The 16,809-nt window shown below is 40.8% G+C and overlaps 1 protein-coding gene across 4 annotated transcripts in view; it reads left to right on the top strand.

Moving 5' to 3' along the window:
* Positions 1–16,809, top strand: part of LOC124545110 (RNA-binding protein 26) — a 266,987-nt gene that overhangs the window by 212,046 nt on the left and 38,132 nt on the right. For all 4 annotated transcript variants that reach the window (XM_047123928.1, XM_047123929.1, XM_047123927.1 and 1 more), the window contains 2 exons: positions 499–692; positions 8,003–8,105. In XM_047123928.1, coding sequence (XP_046979884.1) covers positions 499–692; positions 8,003–8,105 — 297 coding nt within the window. The remainder of the gene's footprint in view (positions 1–498; positions 693–8,002; positions 8,106–16,809) is intronic.

Genomic DNA, 16,809 nt, shown 5'->3' with positions numbered 1-16,809 from the left:
TGACTGCTAAGCTTACGATTCGAACCAAACTACTGTAGCTGTATCTTCATCCGTTCAACCTAAATTGTGTCTCATGTTGCAGTGAACCAACTTTGTTTCGATTTGGAAGTGCGGTCTAAAACTTTTCTCTCCCCTTGAATTTCGAGTCTCAGATTTCAGGTGCAGCTTAGATTCACGATTTTTTTTTTTTTTTTTCGAGTCTCATTTTTCAGGTGCGCCTTGGATTTGAGTGCAGCTTACATTCAAGTAAATACAGTATATAACTGTGCAGACATTAATATGAGACCAGTCCTTAGCAATCTCAGAGTGCCGAATTTTAAAACCTTCCCTTGGAAATGGTAGTTTTTGTAAAAATTCAGTAGAATTTTTTGATGTGTCAACTGTTAACTTGGCCACATACACACTGTACAATGAAAATCTACATTATTGTGATTATTTTGTCAGTGAACGAGACATATCATTTCACATATTTATGCAGTGTGCCATTCTCCCATTCAGGCACAACGTGAAATTCTGGACGCGGAGCTCGACTTGTTCACCCGACAACAGGAAGGAGGAGACACGTCTGAACTCCAGAGGCGTGTGGCAGAGTTGAAGATGGCAGCCCACTCCCTAGGTCTCCTGCGGCCGGCTCCAAGGGTGGCTCGAGGTGCAGCTACACTTTCCCACCGATCAGCAGTTGGCAGGGGGAGGTGAGTATCTGTTGAACTGAAGAGTGTAAATTCACTCTTTATTTTATTAACACAATAATTGTTAATACAATATTTATGAAACACAAGCTCATAGCCAGATTAGAGAGTACAATTTTAAATCTATCTGTATACTGAGTGTTTCCAGTCCGAACTGATCTGTAAGTAGGGACCACTACACTGTACCTTTTGATAAGTGTGAATGTGTGATCTGGGAGGCCAGCAAAAGGAGATGCAGGTACAAACATGTACATGATTATAAATTGACTGTATATATGTAGGAGATGTGAAAAGTAAGATTGAATGTGACAAATGTATTTTGCAAAAATTAAGCTCAGTCCTTTCGAATAATTAGAGCACAAACGGAAATGAGTATATACCAAACACCATTAAAAGTCAAACAGTGGAAAGTCTAGGTTGGACGTTATATCTACATTCCCCCAGAACCTCAACAGTCACCTCCTCCCTGATTCATGTCACCTTTTCCTCCTCATCCTTGAAGTTGACCTCCTCCTCACTGGAACGTCTCTATCCAACCTACCAACCACCAGCAATACCTCCACTTTGGCAGCTGCCACACATTCCGTACCGAAAGGTCCCTTCCAAACATTGTAGCCACTTGTGGTCATCACATCTTTGGTGACAAGCCATATCAACAGTCTCCCTGAGGCCTTCACAGACCAAAATTATCCTCCTAATCTTGCACAGAAACTGATCTCCCATGCCTTGTCTTCCAAGTCACCTCCCACATACCCCCTGTCTGCCCAGAATGGAGCACTCCTGTTGTGACTCATTACCACCCAGGACTGAAGCAACTGAATCACATTCTCTGCCAAGTTTTCAGCTACCTCTCCCAATGCCTGAAATGAGGAATATCGTACCCACTATCCTCACCACCACTCCCACAGTGGTATTCCACTGCCCATCAAACCTGTGCTTTATACTTGTCTTTCCCTACTCTACCTCTGCTCCCAACCCCCTTGCCTCATGGCTCATACCCTTGCATGACCTGTCCCCTGCCATCCTTCCATTTCCACTTATTCCAGTGCTGTCACAAGCACTTCCTATCCCATCAGAGGCAGAGTTACCTGTGAAAGAAGTCAGATGATCTACAAACAAAGCTGTACCCACAGTGTTGCTTTCTAACAAGGGGAACACTCCATTGCACCCTCCTCAGATATAATGGCCCAGTGGATAGCCCGTCAAAAACTGAACACAGATCAAGCATGAAAATGAGAAGGTGAGCTGAACTAAACTGCGAAAAAAGAAGCAAAATAGAAACTGTGAACGCTCCAAGCTAAAGATGTGCAACATCGAACGACCTGCAAGAACCACGGGGTCAGTGTTGAGGGATCACGGTGTTGAGTACAAAGCACGAGATCTGTATTCAAACCTCCCTCATGCTGCCCCCCTATAACGTTCCGCTTGGATTGTTACATTTAACTTAATTTTCCATTGCCTGGCGTTCATTTTATGAAAGAATATAACAGTTTCCAACTTCACAAAATTTATTGAAAACTGAATTGCACACTCGTCACGTTAATAAAACACTAAGTGACATGCTTCACAGATCTCTTTGGCTGACTGACAAAAGAACAACTCGCTTGCAGCCCCGCTGCATAACTTTATATAGTATTTTAACAATAAACTTCCAAATAACCCATTATTAATTTTGTGCAATTTTGATGTTGCAATTAAAATTTACAAAATGTAAAGAAACTGATGTTACAGCCAAATAAGGTATAAAATACAATATTGTATTACATAAATTTTTTAGTATCATATGTAGTTTTACATATAAAAAATCAATCTGAACTTTAATTACAATAATGTCTCTTGTATTATTTTAGTTGCATAATTAATTACAGTTTGGATTAGCTTACTAACATTCAGTGACAGTACAAATCTCGTGCTTTATCCGACTACATACGTAAAATTTACAAATGAGGCCTTAAATTCTGAAAATCGGGAAGTTGTGTGGTGTAAGCAATTGGTGAGTTAATTGGAAATGTAATTACAAAGGGTATTAATTACAGAGGAAGACATAAAAATAGATAACATATCACTTGCTAATAACTTGTAAGCCATTTCTCAAGATAATGATGTTCTCTGTGTCAACCCACCAATCAGCTGCAATTAAGGTAATTAGAGGAACCAACCACTTATGCCAACATTCCCACGGCCTCTTAATATTTGCCGCCAGATATTTACATTTCAGTTTCTTGATTAAACATCTAACTCAGCACTTGTGCATAATTTTGTTAATGACAACAATCCCCAGACAATCATGATAATATACATCCTTCCAGAACATTCTGTATGCTTTCACAATGAATATCAAGTGTTTTAGCTAATTGGACAGAATGATGTATATAAAGACACACAAGTCTGTAGGAAGCACTGACTCATCCGACAGCCACCCTGATGCACAGAGAGAGAGAGAGAGAGAGAGAGAGAGAGAGAGAGAGAGAGAGAGAGGGAAAGGTGGTATCAGTCTCTTCATTAGAGTCTTGGGGAAGGCTGTATCATTATACCCCTCCTCACCCAAGGCACCCGCAAATTTATAGTCTGTCTGTCTGGTCATTGACATGTCTATTCTTCTCCTGTAGTCTTGGGAATGATCATACTATAGATTGGTTATAGAATAAGAGTCATGTGATATGAATATATACGAGGGTTATTCCAAAAGTAAGGTCCGATTGATTGCCAAATTGAAACCACAGTGAACATCAGAAATGTTTTACTTGTAACAATTAGCTACACCTTTCAGCTACTTCTCTACGTAGTCGCCGTTCTGACTTAGACTTTTGTCATAGCGTTGTACCAACTTTTCAATAGCCTCATCATAGAAGGCAGCCGCCAGTGCTTTCCGCCAATTCTCCACGCTGGCCTACACCTCGTTGTCTGTGTCAAAATGTTGTCTTCAAAGACAGCGGTTCATGTGACCAGAGATGCGGCTGAGAATTGTCGTGAAGACGAAACAGCACGACAGTTATGTAATGTTGGCTGCATAGCTTCAGGCGAAATTTCTCACCAGGCCCTCGTACTTGGCGGCAGACACTATTTTCTAGACATCTTTACGCACTCACTGCGAGCTCAGAAATGAGAAGAGCGACGTGATGCTAACTGGGGTTATACTAGAGACACTACCCAACACATCTGTGCAAAGCTTTATCGGATTTTCATAGTCGTTTCCATTTCGCGACCGATCGGACCTTACTTTTGGAATAACCCTCGTATTATCATCACAAGTTAGCGTGCTGCCACACAGGCCTCTCACAGCAATGAAATCGACAAATAAATGGGTGTGAACTATGTTACAGTGAAGGAATTAAAGTCTCAAACCTTTCAAAATGGAACTACAGAGTCGTAACATGTTGTAATTGTGTAAAACAAATAGAAGGTACGTACATTTGGAGGTCAAGCAGATGTTACACCACGATACAGACACAAATTTAAATACAGCGAACAGACATATCAGTCATTGGACAAACAGTTCATAATTTTGTGGGGGAAAAAAAGGAGACATGAGAGAGGTTTGAACCTGGATCTTCCCCATCACAGTCCCATACTGTGACCACATGAAAACGGTCCCACCATAATTGAAAGGTGCTCTATGTTGCCCATGTTGATCTTGGGCTGTTCAGTTTCTATTCTGCTTTTTTTTCTTTCCACAGTTCAGTGCACCACCTTCCTGTTTTCATACTTGATCTGTGTTCAGTTTTTGACAGGCTGTCCAATGGGCCATCTTACCACTAAATCTGATAGTGTTGTGATGGGGAGTTTCTCTGGCATGAATGACCATAGCCAAACTGGGCGAGAGACAGCTGGACCACCCATTTGCTGAACATGATGCCCACTCCAGTGAGTGCTCCCTGTCCTGAGCCACCTAATTCCTTCCTACCAGTCACTTTTTGTGAATTGCGCAGGTGGGAATACTCTTACTTTCATTCTCGTGAGCCCCCTGGTATCAACCTTCCCTGCTGCCACTCCAGCACTACACACACCTATGCATCTACGGTCTTTTCCCCGTTCCTCCTCCCTCCCCCCCTCCTCCTCCCTCACCATTCCTCCCACCTCCCTACCCCATCCACACCCTTCCCTCCCCATCCCCCCTCCTCCCCTTTCATTCTCCCTCCTCCTTCAACTTCACTTCCCACCTACAATCTCCCTCCTGCCTTCATCCTCCCTGCCCACTACATCTTACATCCTCCCTGCCCACTACATCTTACATCCTCCGTGCCTCCCGTTCATACTCCGTGCCTCCCGTTCATACTCCGTGCCTCCCGTTCATACTCCGTGTCCCCCGTCATACTCCGTGCCCCTCCCTCCCGTCTCCCTCCCCCCAAGCCTCCTCCGTCCCCTTCCTTCCCCCTCTGGCTTTCCCCGTCCCCTTCCTCCCCCCTACACCGTCCACCTCCCTGTCCACTGTCCCGTCTGTGTCCCCTTTCTCCCCCCTACACTGCCCCCCTCCCTTTTCCCTGCCGCCTTCCTCCCCCTCCTCCCCCCACCACTGTCCCCCTCCCTGTCCCTCGCCGTCCACTCTCCCGTACCTGTCCCTCCCTCCCTCCACCCTTCACTGTCACCGTCCCTCCCTCCCTCCCTCATGTAAGGTGATGGGAAATGTAGTGTCTACGCCTTACACAGAAGGGCCTCCCACACAGTGACAGTTTGTCACTTCACGTAATTGAGCTATGTGTAGTTATTTGTACGTTTCTTACAGCATGATTGCAACCTTTCAGTATGCTGTGAACAATTCAGTTTTACAGTTGCAGACATGTGTGCGCCTCCCCCCCCCCCCCCCCCCCCCCCCCCACACACACACACACACACACACACACACACACACACACACACACACACACACCGAGAAAGAGAGAGAGGTAGGTTCATTTCCTTATCTCTTCGAAGAGAGCAGTGGTGGTGGCATGGCTCTGTTGTTGTTCCTGCATAGTTATTTGTGAACATGGGAAAAAGTCAAGATTCAAGCAGTGGTTAAGTACTTTGTAAAGAAAGGTATGAAAGCAAAGGACACTCATGCAGATTTCCAGAATACACTGGGGGACTCTGCTCCTTCATATTCTACTGTTGCCAAGTGGACAAATGAATTTAAATTTGGTTGGGAGAGCTTAGATGATGATAATGTGGTGGTCAGCCAAGATGTGCCACTACTCCAGAAATCGTTGCTAATGGTCATGCAGGACTGCTGATTGAAAGTGTGTTAAATTGCTCGTGCTTGCCAGATGTCATCTGAAAGGGTATATCACATTTTAACAGAAGAATCAGAAATGAAAAAATTATCTGCAAGATGTTTGCCAGGACTCTTGACACTGGATCAAAAATGCATGACGTTGCCATGGTAAAATTACACGAACTAAGGTATGAATTGTTGCCACACCAGCCTTATTCACCTGATATGGCTCCGTAAGACCTCCATCTGTTCCCCAAACTGAAAATTTTTCTTGGTGGACGAAGATTCGCTTCAGACGAAGAATTGATAGCCGGAGTTAACATCTGTTTTGCGGGTCTGGAGGAGACTGATTTTCAAGATGGCATCGTTGGACCAAGTGCATGAATTTACAAGAAGACTACATTGAAAAATAAAAAAAGTTTGAGTGAAGTAAGTACACTTTTTTCTATTCCATTCCAAGAACTTTTCACACCTTTCTCGTAGTAATACCACAGCCCCTCGAATTTGTTTAAAAAAGGGAAGGAGATTACTGCCAAGTGGCAGTACGAGAATGTATACATATAAAGGCTATAGGTTAATCTTGCTAAACTTTGTGTCATTACATCAGGCAGCAAGGGATGAATGGGAAGTCAAAAGTGACAGATGGGGTAGAATGTCTACAGTATGGAGGAATGGAGAAGTGGCAGTGGGGTGGTGGAGGACAGCTGAGAGAAAAAAATTCAGAGAAGTGAAGAAAAATGAAAGCACCAAGAAACAAAGCAGGAAGCTATAGTGTAATGAAAGAATGAGGAAAAGGAAAATATATGGATAAATGTGGAGGAGGAAGGATGTGCACTCCCAGAATGATTGGCAGAACCAATGTTCAGCAATTGTTGGGAATGGAGCACATGCCGTAGTGTTAGTTCCACTCTGCTGTTTCAGTCCCAGAGCAAAGAAATAAAATCACATTTGCTGAGACCTCTGCTTTTGAGCTGCAGAGAATATTCTGCTTTGAAGTGTTACTCTTTTTGTGTGAGAACCTTTGGCCTTAAACCACATTAGCACTGAGTTTGAAACACGTTTCACAATGTTGTTTGCAGCTACAGTTGGACTCAGTATTTGCAAGATGCTGCAAACACAAAAACAGTTGTGTTGGTACAAACCAAAGGAAACATCTTTCCTGCTTGCTACTGCTAAATGCTACTGTATGGTGCATGTGTTTCCGACATACTTTGCGTAGCAGATTATTGTAATTATGTTGCCTCTTAGAGTGTGATAAGTTGAAACATCTGTTGTCGTATTAAGACAACAGATGTTTGAGCTTAACGACACACACTATAAAGCAATGGCAAACCTGTGGAACCTGTGAAGTGCAAATTATAAAAATTCTGTGGTATAACAAAACGCCACTCAGAAAATTACAGCTGTGCTTAACACCAGCAGTGATGATGTAGAAAAGAAATTGAGGTCTCTGCTAACACAGTGCAGACATTGTATCAGGTTATCTCAGAAATAAATGTATGTAAGCAAATGGTGGAATTATCAGTAAGTGTTAATATGGTGGATGTGGCAAGGGGATCCACAACTACTTCAGATATCCTTCTCTCATTGATTACTACAGAAAAGACTGTAGGTGTTGATAATAAAGACAATATGGTGTTATATATTAATTTATTAGAAGTATTTCAATTTACAATTTGGTATATACTTCAGTATTATGTACATAATTGAATTGTCTTTGCATAGCTTTTCAACCAATGCCTCACAAACTGCAGGAGTTATTTGAAATATAGCTAACTATGAAATATGGAATAAATGTGCAAGGCTTTGAAAGCAATCTCCTAAGCCAAAAACCGAAGACTAACAGCAAGTCTCTGTTTCACAAGAATTGTATGTTGTTCTCTGAAAGAAATAGCTCTACCATATTTATTAGCATATTAAAATCACACAGTGTCTTAGTGAAGTTGCGAAAAGTAGAGCCACCTTCCAAATTCAGCTCACGCAGCATATTGTTCCTGCCACATATTTGATATTATGTTTTCATCCAATATAATGAATACACCAAGGCCAGTAGGCCTTCAGAACTAGTTCACTGAAAACTAGAAAAACGGACAACTAACAAATATATATTCTTTGCATTCAGGGGCAGAGGCTACGCACATGTTTCTGTCGACCATCGACCTACTAAGGTCCTCGTATCAGGATATGAAGAGGATGAGAAAGATGATGTTGTCAGTCACTTTGCAGTAAGTAACATTTAACTACTTCTATGCTATATGAGAATAGAATGATGTGTTCAACATTTTACAGTAACTTGCACCATTAACTACATTATTTAGAAAACACTAATTGGGTGTAAGCAAGTTGCACACATACATCACATCTCGTGAAGCCAAGTAAGCTAGGGCAGTGGAGGAGCAATTTCCAAAGCTTATTTTTGCTTTTCTTTTTCAGGAATCTCAAATAAAATCACAAGTTTCTACCCTTGTTCTAGTTCAATCAAGTTAGTGTTATGCCTTTGATGTCCGAAAATAAAATGTATGAAATGTATTTACAGAATGCCAGGTGTGTGTGTGTGTGTGTGTGTGTCTACACACGGTACATGGTAGATGATGCTTTGTACCATGGCTTGTCATGCCCTCTCTTTTCCATCAGCAAATAGAGAGAGGGAAAAGTAGTTGTGTCCATAACACTCTGTTAAAAAATGCTAGTTTTCTAAACTTTCTCAATAGTTTTTTGTATGTTAAGGTGTGTGTGTGTGTGTGTGTGTGTGTGTGTGTGTGTGTGTGTGTGTGTGTGGGGAGGGGGGGGGGGGTTGTAGCGACCTGCTTCCTTTCAGAGATTTTTATTTTAATTCACAGAGGATTTCCATATCGCTCGTGTGTTGATCAGCTCTACTGGTAACAAACCGATAAGTATGCCGCTGAATTGCTTTGATGCCTTCTTTAATCCCATTTTGGGGAACCAAAGCACGTGAGCAGTATTGAACAAACGATCACACAAGTGCTCAGTGTGTGGTATCCTTTATAGATGAACCAGACCTACCTAGAACTCTCACAATAAACAGAAGTCAACAGCTCATGTTGTGTACAGTCCATCTCAACTGTTCTGTTCATCCCCCCCCCCCCCCCCCCCCCCTCCTTTTACAAGGTTACGTCTAGATATTTAATCAACATTACTTTCTCAAGCAGCACACACGCCACAGACACTGTATTCGAAAATTATGGGATTGTTTTTCGTACTCATATGTGTTAACTTACTGTTTATCAAATTTAGAGCAAGCTGCCATTCATCACACTAAACAGAAAATCCTATCAAAGTCATCCTGTATCCCCTACAGTCACTGAACTATGACACTTTCCCGTACACTAAAGTCTCATCAGCAAACAGTTGCAGGTTGCTGCTGGCTGTGTCAGACAGATTATTTATGTATATAGGGAAGAAGAGTGACTCTATTGTACTGCCCTTGAGCACTCTGGGACAGTTCTTTTGCTTTATGATGAACACTCAGTGTCCAAGACATGTACTGGATTCTATTACTTAAGAAGTCGTCAAGCCACATGTATATATCTAAAAACCTATTCTGTATGCTAGGACCTTTGTGAACAGTCTCATTGTCGCACTATGTCCAACACTTCGCAGAAATCTGCCTGTTGGCTGTGTAAGGTCACAGAATTGTTGTCATTGGTGTTTCTACTACTGCCCGTGGCACAACGATAGGTAATATTTAATTTGACTATGTTTTGTTTAATGCACAGTTATGCATTAATGTTTTCTTCTACAAGCATATGGTTCTTGTTATTTTTTTTATTTTGGATGAAGTGAGCAAGTGCTGTGGCAGACAGGGGTTTGTCTGCTGCATAATATAAACTGGCCGCTGTTGCACCTGCGTCGCAAGCTAAAGGTGTTGAGAATATGAGCTCCAGGACACCGTGTAGACATTGTTCTACAATAAGTGTTAATTGTCTTTCTTGATTAGAAATGTTGTCACAAAAGTTATTAATCTTGTTAATTCACTCCATTAAGCATGATGTAATGTAAATACAAAATATGACATTTGAAATTCAAGTTGAGTATAACTGAAATTAATCGTTTAAAAGGCACTCCTCGTATGGAAAACCAAAGAAGCAGTTCTTCCCTAACAGGTTCACTCCTGTGCTCAGTAATGCCTATAATTTTGACTCCAGTGTACTGCAATCCCATTTCCAGCACGTTCGGTTAGCTACACTCTGATTCTACATTCACTTCACAACCCGAATCGAATACCATATTTATTACTTCACCGTACAACATATCTCTAATTATTGACCTTTTATGCTGGGCTGCCACTTCTGTAACTACCTCTTCTAATTCTTCATTTATAAGTTCTTGTTCCTCCTCATTACTCAAATGTCCTAAGATTTTGGGCATAACTCTGACATAACACAGTCTCTTGGAGCTGCCCCTTTCTTGGGACCTGAAGTGTTTTCCATGTCTTCCATTTCAACAAGTTTGCTTGTGCAGATGAAAACATAAAAACTGGACGGCCCCCTCAGAATTCTAAGTCTAGGCATCTGCACAGTTTGGCAACACTGTAGGATGTGGAAGTGTCAATTTCCACAAACTGTTACAGAGTGGTATCTACTCACAGTCCAGTAGTTAATGTAGACGAAAATACGCGAGTTCGAGTCCTCACATTCCTTTATTCTTTTAACCACATATCAGCTGTCTACTAAAAGTATCAGTGTGATGGAACCTCAAACATAATTTGCTCCACTTTTTAATCTACCATTAATAGGAAAACCTCTTGCAAAAGGACTCTTGCCTGTGTCAAGATCAGAACAGTCCACGCTTGTGAGTTTCCTCGCTCCACAGTAGCCACTGGCAAGCAGTCACCAGTTGAGCACGTGCACAAGGTGCAGCACATCTTGGGCATGTTTCTCCTCTCCCAATGGTAAACATTTAATTGTTTCTTATTGTAGTTTGATTTTCTGCTTGAAATAATTTCGATAAAAAGAGTGAACACCATACAGGTACATAACATTCATAAATTACTATGACTACATTCATCAATTGTTATTTTCTTATTTGAAGTTCTAACATTTGTCTTGTAGTTATGAATTGGATTCTGTATGCTTCGAACTTATGAACATTGTTTAAAGAGTTATAGAATAATCGCAAATGGAAAAGATCTAACATCTGTGACATATTGTTCGCTTTTGGTTTAATAGAGGGCGAAGGCAGTGGAGGGAGCTGGAAATGTTGGTCTCGTGTGGGCTGAGTGCTGTCAGACAAATCACATCTGAAAAAGATTTTCTTGTTTGCGGCGTGAATTATTTTCCACAGTCAAGAAGTCTTGATAATTGACATGTGTGATAAAATATAACCTTTTAACCTTTGTGCGACATTTGCATTCGGTAGGTCAGGTTCAGAAATAGTTTGTAAGAGTAAAACTTTCTCTAATTCAAAGCAACAAAAAACAAAGGGATGATTATTACTGCATGTTCATTTGAATGTCATCAATGCACTCATTGAGCAATCCTATGCAGTATTGTTACTTGCGTTGAGTTATCATGCCTTTATGTTAACTTCTCAAGAAGGAATTAGTGGCTAAGCCCTAATGAAAGACATCTCCTCAACTGAAGGGCAGTGTGGAGAAATGACCTGTAAAACAAAACTTCCACTGTTCTGAAATATAATGACAACTACTTATTTCAGATAGTAAGTGCTGCACTGTGATCCACATATATATGCTATAATTTGACTGGCATTGATTACTGTATAAACAAAATAGTGGCAGTTTGTCATAATGAATCATCAGTTTATGCATAGTCTCTGCAAATACATTCACATCTGTCAACACCTGCCAAATAAAAGCACCTACATTAGGTTGATTATTGATGGAGGTAATTGTTATGTCACTGTGAGGAAGGAATCATCATATTTGGTGGTTAATGATCTGAACGTCACCATTTTTGTCACAACTACTTTTTGGGTTTGTTGTTGTGGTCTTCAGTCCTGAGACTGGTTTGATGCAGCTCTCCATGCTACTCTATCCTGTGCAAGCTTCTTCATCTCCCAGTACCTACTGCAACCTACATCTTTCTGAATCTGCTTAGTGTATTCATCTCTCGGTCTCCCTCTACGATTTTTACCCTCCACGCTGCCCTCCAATGCTAAATTTGTGATCCCTTGATGCCTCAAAACATGTCCTACCAACCGATCCCTTCTTCTAGTCAAGTTGTGCCACAAACTTCTCTTCTCCCCAATCCTATTCAATACCTCCTCATTAGTTACGTGATCTACCCACCTTATCTTCAGCATTCTTCTGTAGCAACACATTTCGAAAGCTTCTAGTCTCTTCTTGTCCAAACTGGTTACCGTCCATGTTTCACTTCCATACGTGGCTACACTCCATACAAATACTTTCAGAAACGACTTCCTGACACTTAAATCTATACTCGATGTTAACAAATTTCTCTTCTTCAGAAACGATTTCCTTGCCATTGCCAGTCTACATTTTATATCCTCTCTACTTCGACCATCATCAGTTATTTTACTCCCTAAATAGCAAAACTCCTTTACTACTTTAAGTGTCTCATTTCCTAATCTAATCCCCTCAGCATCACCCGATTTAATTTGACTGCATTCCATTATCCTCGTTTTGCTTTTGTTGATGTTCATCTTATATCCTCCTTTCAAGACACTGTCCATTCCGTTCAACTGCTCTTCCAAGTCCTTTGCTGTCTCTGACAGAATTACAATGTCATCGGCGAACCTCAAAGTTTTTACTTCTTCTCCATGAATTTTAATACCTACTCCGAATTTTTCTTTTGTTTCCTTTACTGCTTGCTCAATGTACAGATTGAACAACATCGGGGAGAGGCTACAACCCTGTCTCACTCCTTTCCCAACCACTGCTTCCCTTTCATGCCCCTCGACTCTTATAACTGCCATCCGGTTTCTATACAAATTGTAAATAGCCTTTCGCTCCCTGTATTTCACCCCTGCCACCTTCAGAATTTGAAAGAGAGTATTCCAGTTAACGTTGTCAAAAGCTTTCTCTAAGTCTACAAATGCTAGAAACGTAGGTTTGCCTTTTCTTAATCTTTCTTCTAAGATAAGTCGTAAGGTTAGTATTGCCTCACGTGTTCCAACATTTCTACAGAATCCAAACTGATCTTCCCCGAGGTCCACTTCTACCAGTTTTTCCATTCGTCTGTAAAGAATTCGTGTTAGTATTTTACAGCTGTGACTTATTAAACTGATAGTTCGGTAATTTTCACATCTGTCAACACCTGCTTTCTTTGGGATTTGAATTATTATAATCTTCTTGAAGTCTGTGGGTATTTCGCCTGTCTCATACATCTTGCTCACCAGATGGTAGAGTTTTGTCATGACTGGCTCTCCCAAGGCCATCAGTAGTTCTAATGGAATGTTGTCTACTCCCGGGGCCTTGTTTCGACTCAGGTCTTTCAGTGCTCTGTCAAATTCTTCACGCAGTATCTTATCTCCCATTTCATCTTCATCTACATCCTCTTCCATTTCCATAATATTGTCCTCAAGTACATCGCCCTTGTATAAACCCTCTATATACTCCTTCCACCTTTCTGCCTTCCCTTCTTTGCTTAGAACTGGGTTGCCATCTGAGCTCTTGATATTCATACAAGTGGTTCTCTTCTCTCCAAAGGTCTCATTAATTTTCCTGTAGGCAGTATCTATCTTACCCCAAGTGAGACAAGCCTCTACATCCTTACATTTGTCCTCTAGCCATCCCTGCTCAGCCATTTTGCACTTCCTGTCAATCTCATTTTTGAGACGTTTGTATTCCTTTTTGCCTGCTTCATTTACTGCATTTTTATATTTTCTTCTTTCGTCAGTTTAATTCAATATTTCTTCTGTTACCCAAGGATTTCTATTAGCCCTCGTCTTTTTACCTACTTGATCCTCTGCTGCCTTCACTACTTCATCCCTCAGAGCTACCCATTCTTCTTCTACTGTATTTCTTTCCCCCATTCCTGTCAATTGTTCCCTTATGCTCTCCCTGAAACTCTCTACAACCTCTGGTTCTTTCAGTTTATCCAGGTCCCATCTCCTTAAATTCCCACCTTTTTGCAGTTTCTTCAGTTTCAATCTGCACTTCATAACCAATAGATTGTGGTCAGAATCCACATCTGCCCCTGGAAATGTCTTATAATTTAAAACCTGGTTCCTAAATCTCTGTCTTACCATTATATAATCTATCTGATACCTTTTAGTATCTCCAGGATTCTTCCAGGTATACAACCTTCTTTCATGATTCTTGAACCAAGTGTTAGCTATGATTAAGTTATGCTCTGTGCAAAATTCTACAAGGCGGCTTCCTCTTTCATTTCTTCCCCCCAATCCATATTCACCTACTATCTTTCCTTCTCTCCCTTTTCCTACTGACGAATTCCAGCCACCCATGACTATTAAATTTTCGTCTCCCTTCACTACCTGAATAATTTCTTTTATCTCGTCATACATTTCATCAATTTCTTCATCATCTGCAGAGCTAGTTGGCATATAAACTTGTACTACTGTAGTAGGCATGGGCTTTGTGTCTATCTTGGCCACAATAATGCTTTCACTATGCTGTTTGTAGTAGCTAACCCGCACTCCTATTTTTTTATTCATTATTAAACCTACTCCTGCATTACCCCTATTTGATTTTGTATTTATAACCCTACAATCACCTGACCAAAAGTCTTGTTCCTCCTGCCACCGAACTTCACTAATTCCCACTATATCTAACTTTAACCTATCCATTTCCCTTTTCAAATTTTCTAACCTACCTGCCCGATTAAGGGATCTGACATTCCACGCTCCGATCCGTAGAATGCCAGTTTTCTTTCTCCTGATAACGACGTCCTCTTGAGTAGTCCCCGCCCGGAGATCCGAATGGGGGACTATTTTACCTCCGGAATATTTTACCCAAGAGGACGCCATCATCATTTAATCATACAGTAAAGCTGCATGTCCTCGGGAAAAATTACGGCTGTAGTTTCCCCTTGCTTTCAGCCGTTCGCAGTACCAGCACAGCAAGGCAGTTTTGGTTAATGTTACAAGGCCAGATCAGTCAATCATCCAGACTGTTGCCCCTGCAACTACTGAAAAGGCTGCTGCCCCTCTTCAGGAACCACATGTTTGTCTGGCCTCTCAACAGATACCCCTCCGTTATGGTTGCACCTTCGGAACGGCCATCTGTATCGCTGAGGCACGCAAGCCTCCCCACCAACGGCAAGGTCCATGGTTCATGGGGGGGAACATAATCTGTGGGGTCCCGCAAGTATTGCTACTTTGTCTGCTCTTGTTCTTAACTAACATAATTAATTTTTAAAGGGTGGTTCAGAAGCTCTTGTTTGCTGATTACAAAACGATATTAATGAAAGGTCTAAATGAAACCATACCCATAGATGCCAGCTATTAAGAATCAATTGTAATAATTAAAAATCTCCTTCAGTATGCAAAAATTATTATTTTTTGTTGATTTACATGTTTATGTGTATAAAGTTCACAGAAGGATGCACAAAAGAAATTAATTCTGTACAAATTGAATTCTCAACAATATTTCATTTCACTTTTTTTAGAACAGTTGGTATACTTGTCCTTTTCTGCCCCTCGTAGAATTTTGATTACACCAAATACCATAAGACTTAACTCATCATAAAGTATAACTAGGTACAAATTGGTATATCTTGCGCAGGTGTCTTTGTTTTGTTGGGACGACAAATTGGAGTGAATCTCTGTTTGGTGAATAATTGTGTGTGTGTGTGTGTGTGTGTGTGTGTGTGTGTGTGTGTGTGTGTGTGTGTCTTATTAACAAACGTTTATTGCATTTTTTGTAAACAAATTAACATAGAATGCCCGTCTAGTGCACACTAAGCATATGTCGACGAAATATGTTCCAAAGATTTTGAAATAAACAATGAAGTTATTTCTAGTTCAGCAAAATATGAGTGTTGGTGATACTGGAACTAATGACACTGTTAAGAAACCCAGAATTGTTCAAAAATTTAGGGAGAAATGCTCGAAAACATGTCCCTGTTTACTGCGCTCCTTGAAATCTGACAAAATTTGGTATGAGATTTCTAAACTCACTGATGCTTCAAGACGAAGAAAGTACCCATAACTGAGTTAGCAAATGGTGGCTCTTCTTCTGGTACCTCGTAGTAATTCCCCAGTGGAGAGAGTTTTTAGTTTGGTGAGGAAGAACAAGTCAGAATTTCATGCTAATATTAACACAGTACTGATAAGTAGCCCCCTCTCTCACTGTCAGTACTATCCAGCCCATAACTAGTTGGCTTTCTTAAAAGTTGGCTTCTATGCATACCAAACATAGTGTAGACAGTAATTGAAACAACTGACAATTGGTTCACAGCAAACAACTTGAATCGTAACCTCACAAGAACACTATAAAACAGGCCTGTTAATATTAGAAATAGAAAGAATGGTATACACCAAATGCAATACCACATGTAAAATTCCATGGAGGCCTGTTCAATAACAACTTAAAATAGACTCAGAAAAACCACACACAAACTAATCGTGAAGCCCAGTTCAGAATGTTACGCTATTAGAAGTATTTCCAGTGCACATAAAGAAGTTTTTATTCAACTAAACGAATAGTGTGAAAAGTAGATAACCACACATATTGCAAAAGCCTCTTTAAGGAATTTGGAATTCTTAGTCTCACTTCCCAGTGCTTTTACTCCCAAATGTTCTGTTGTTGCTTGACAATAAAAACTCAGACCCAGCTGAACTGCTATCCTCACATTCACAATACAAAACAAAAAACATAATTACCATATATACATTGCCTCCTTGTCTTAAAGTGCAAATATGTACTCTAGTAAAGTGATCGTATAGCATCCATGACCATAGAACTGAACATTGGAATCCACCATCAGTTCAAAAGATGATTGAAAATGTACCTCATTTACCATTCCT

Source organism: Schistocerca americana, chromosome 8 (genome assembly GCF_021461395.2).
Source record: "Schistocerca americana isolate TAMUIC-IGC-003095 chromosome 8, iqSchAmer2.1, whole genome shotgun sequence".
Taxonomy (NCBI): domain Eukaryota; kingdom Metazoa; phylum Arthropoda; class Insecta; order Orthoptera; family Acrididae; genus Schistocerca; species Schistocerca americana.
This window is presented reverse-complemented; position numbering and strand designations above follow the sequence as displayed.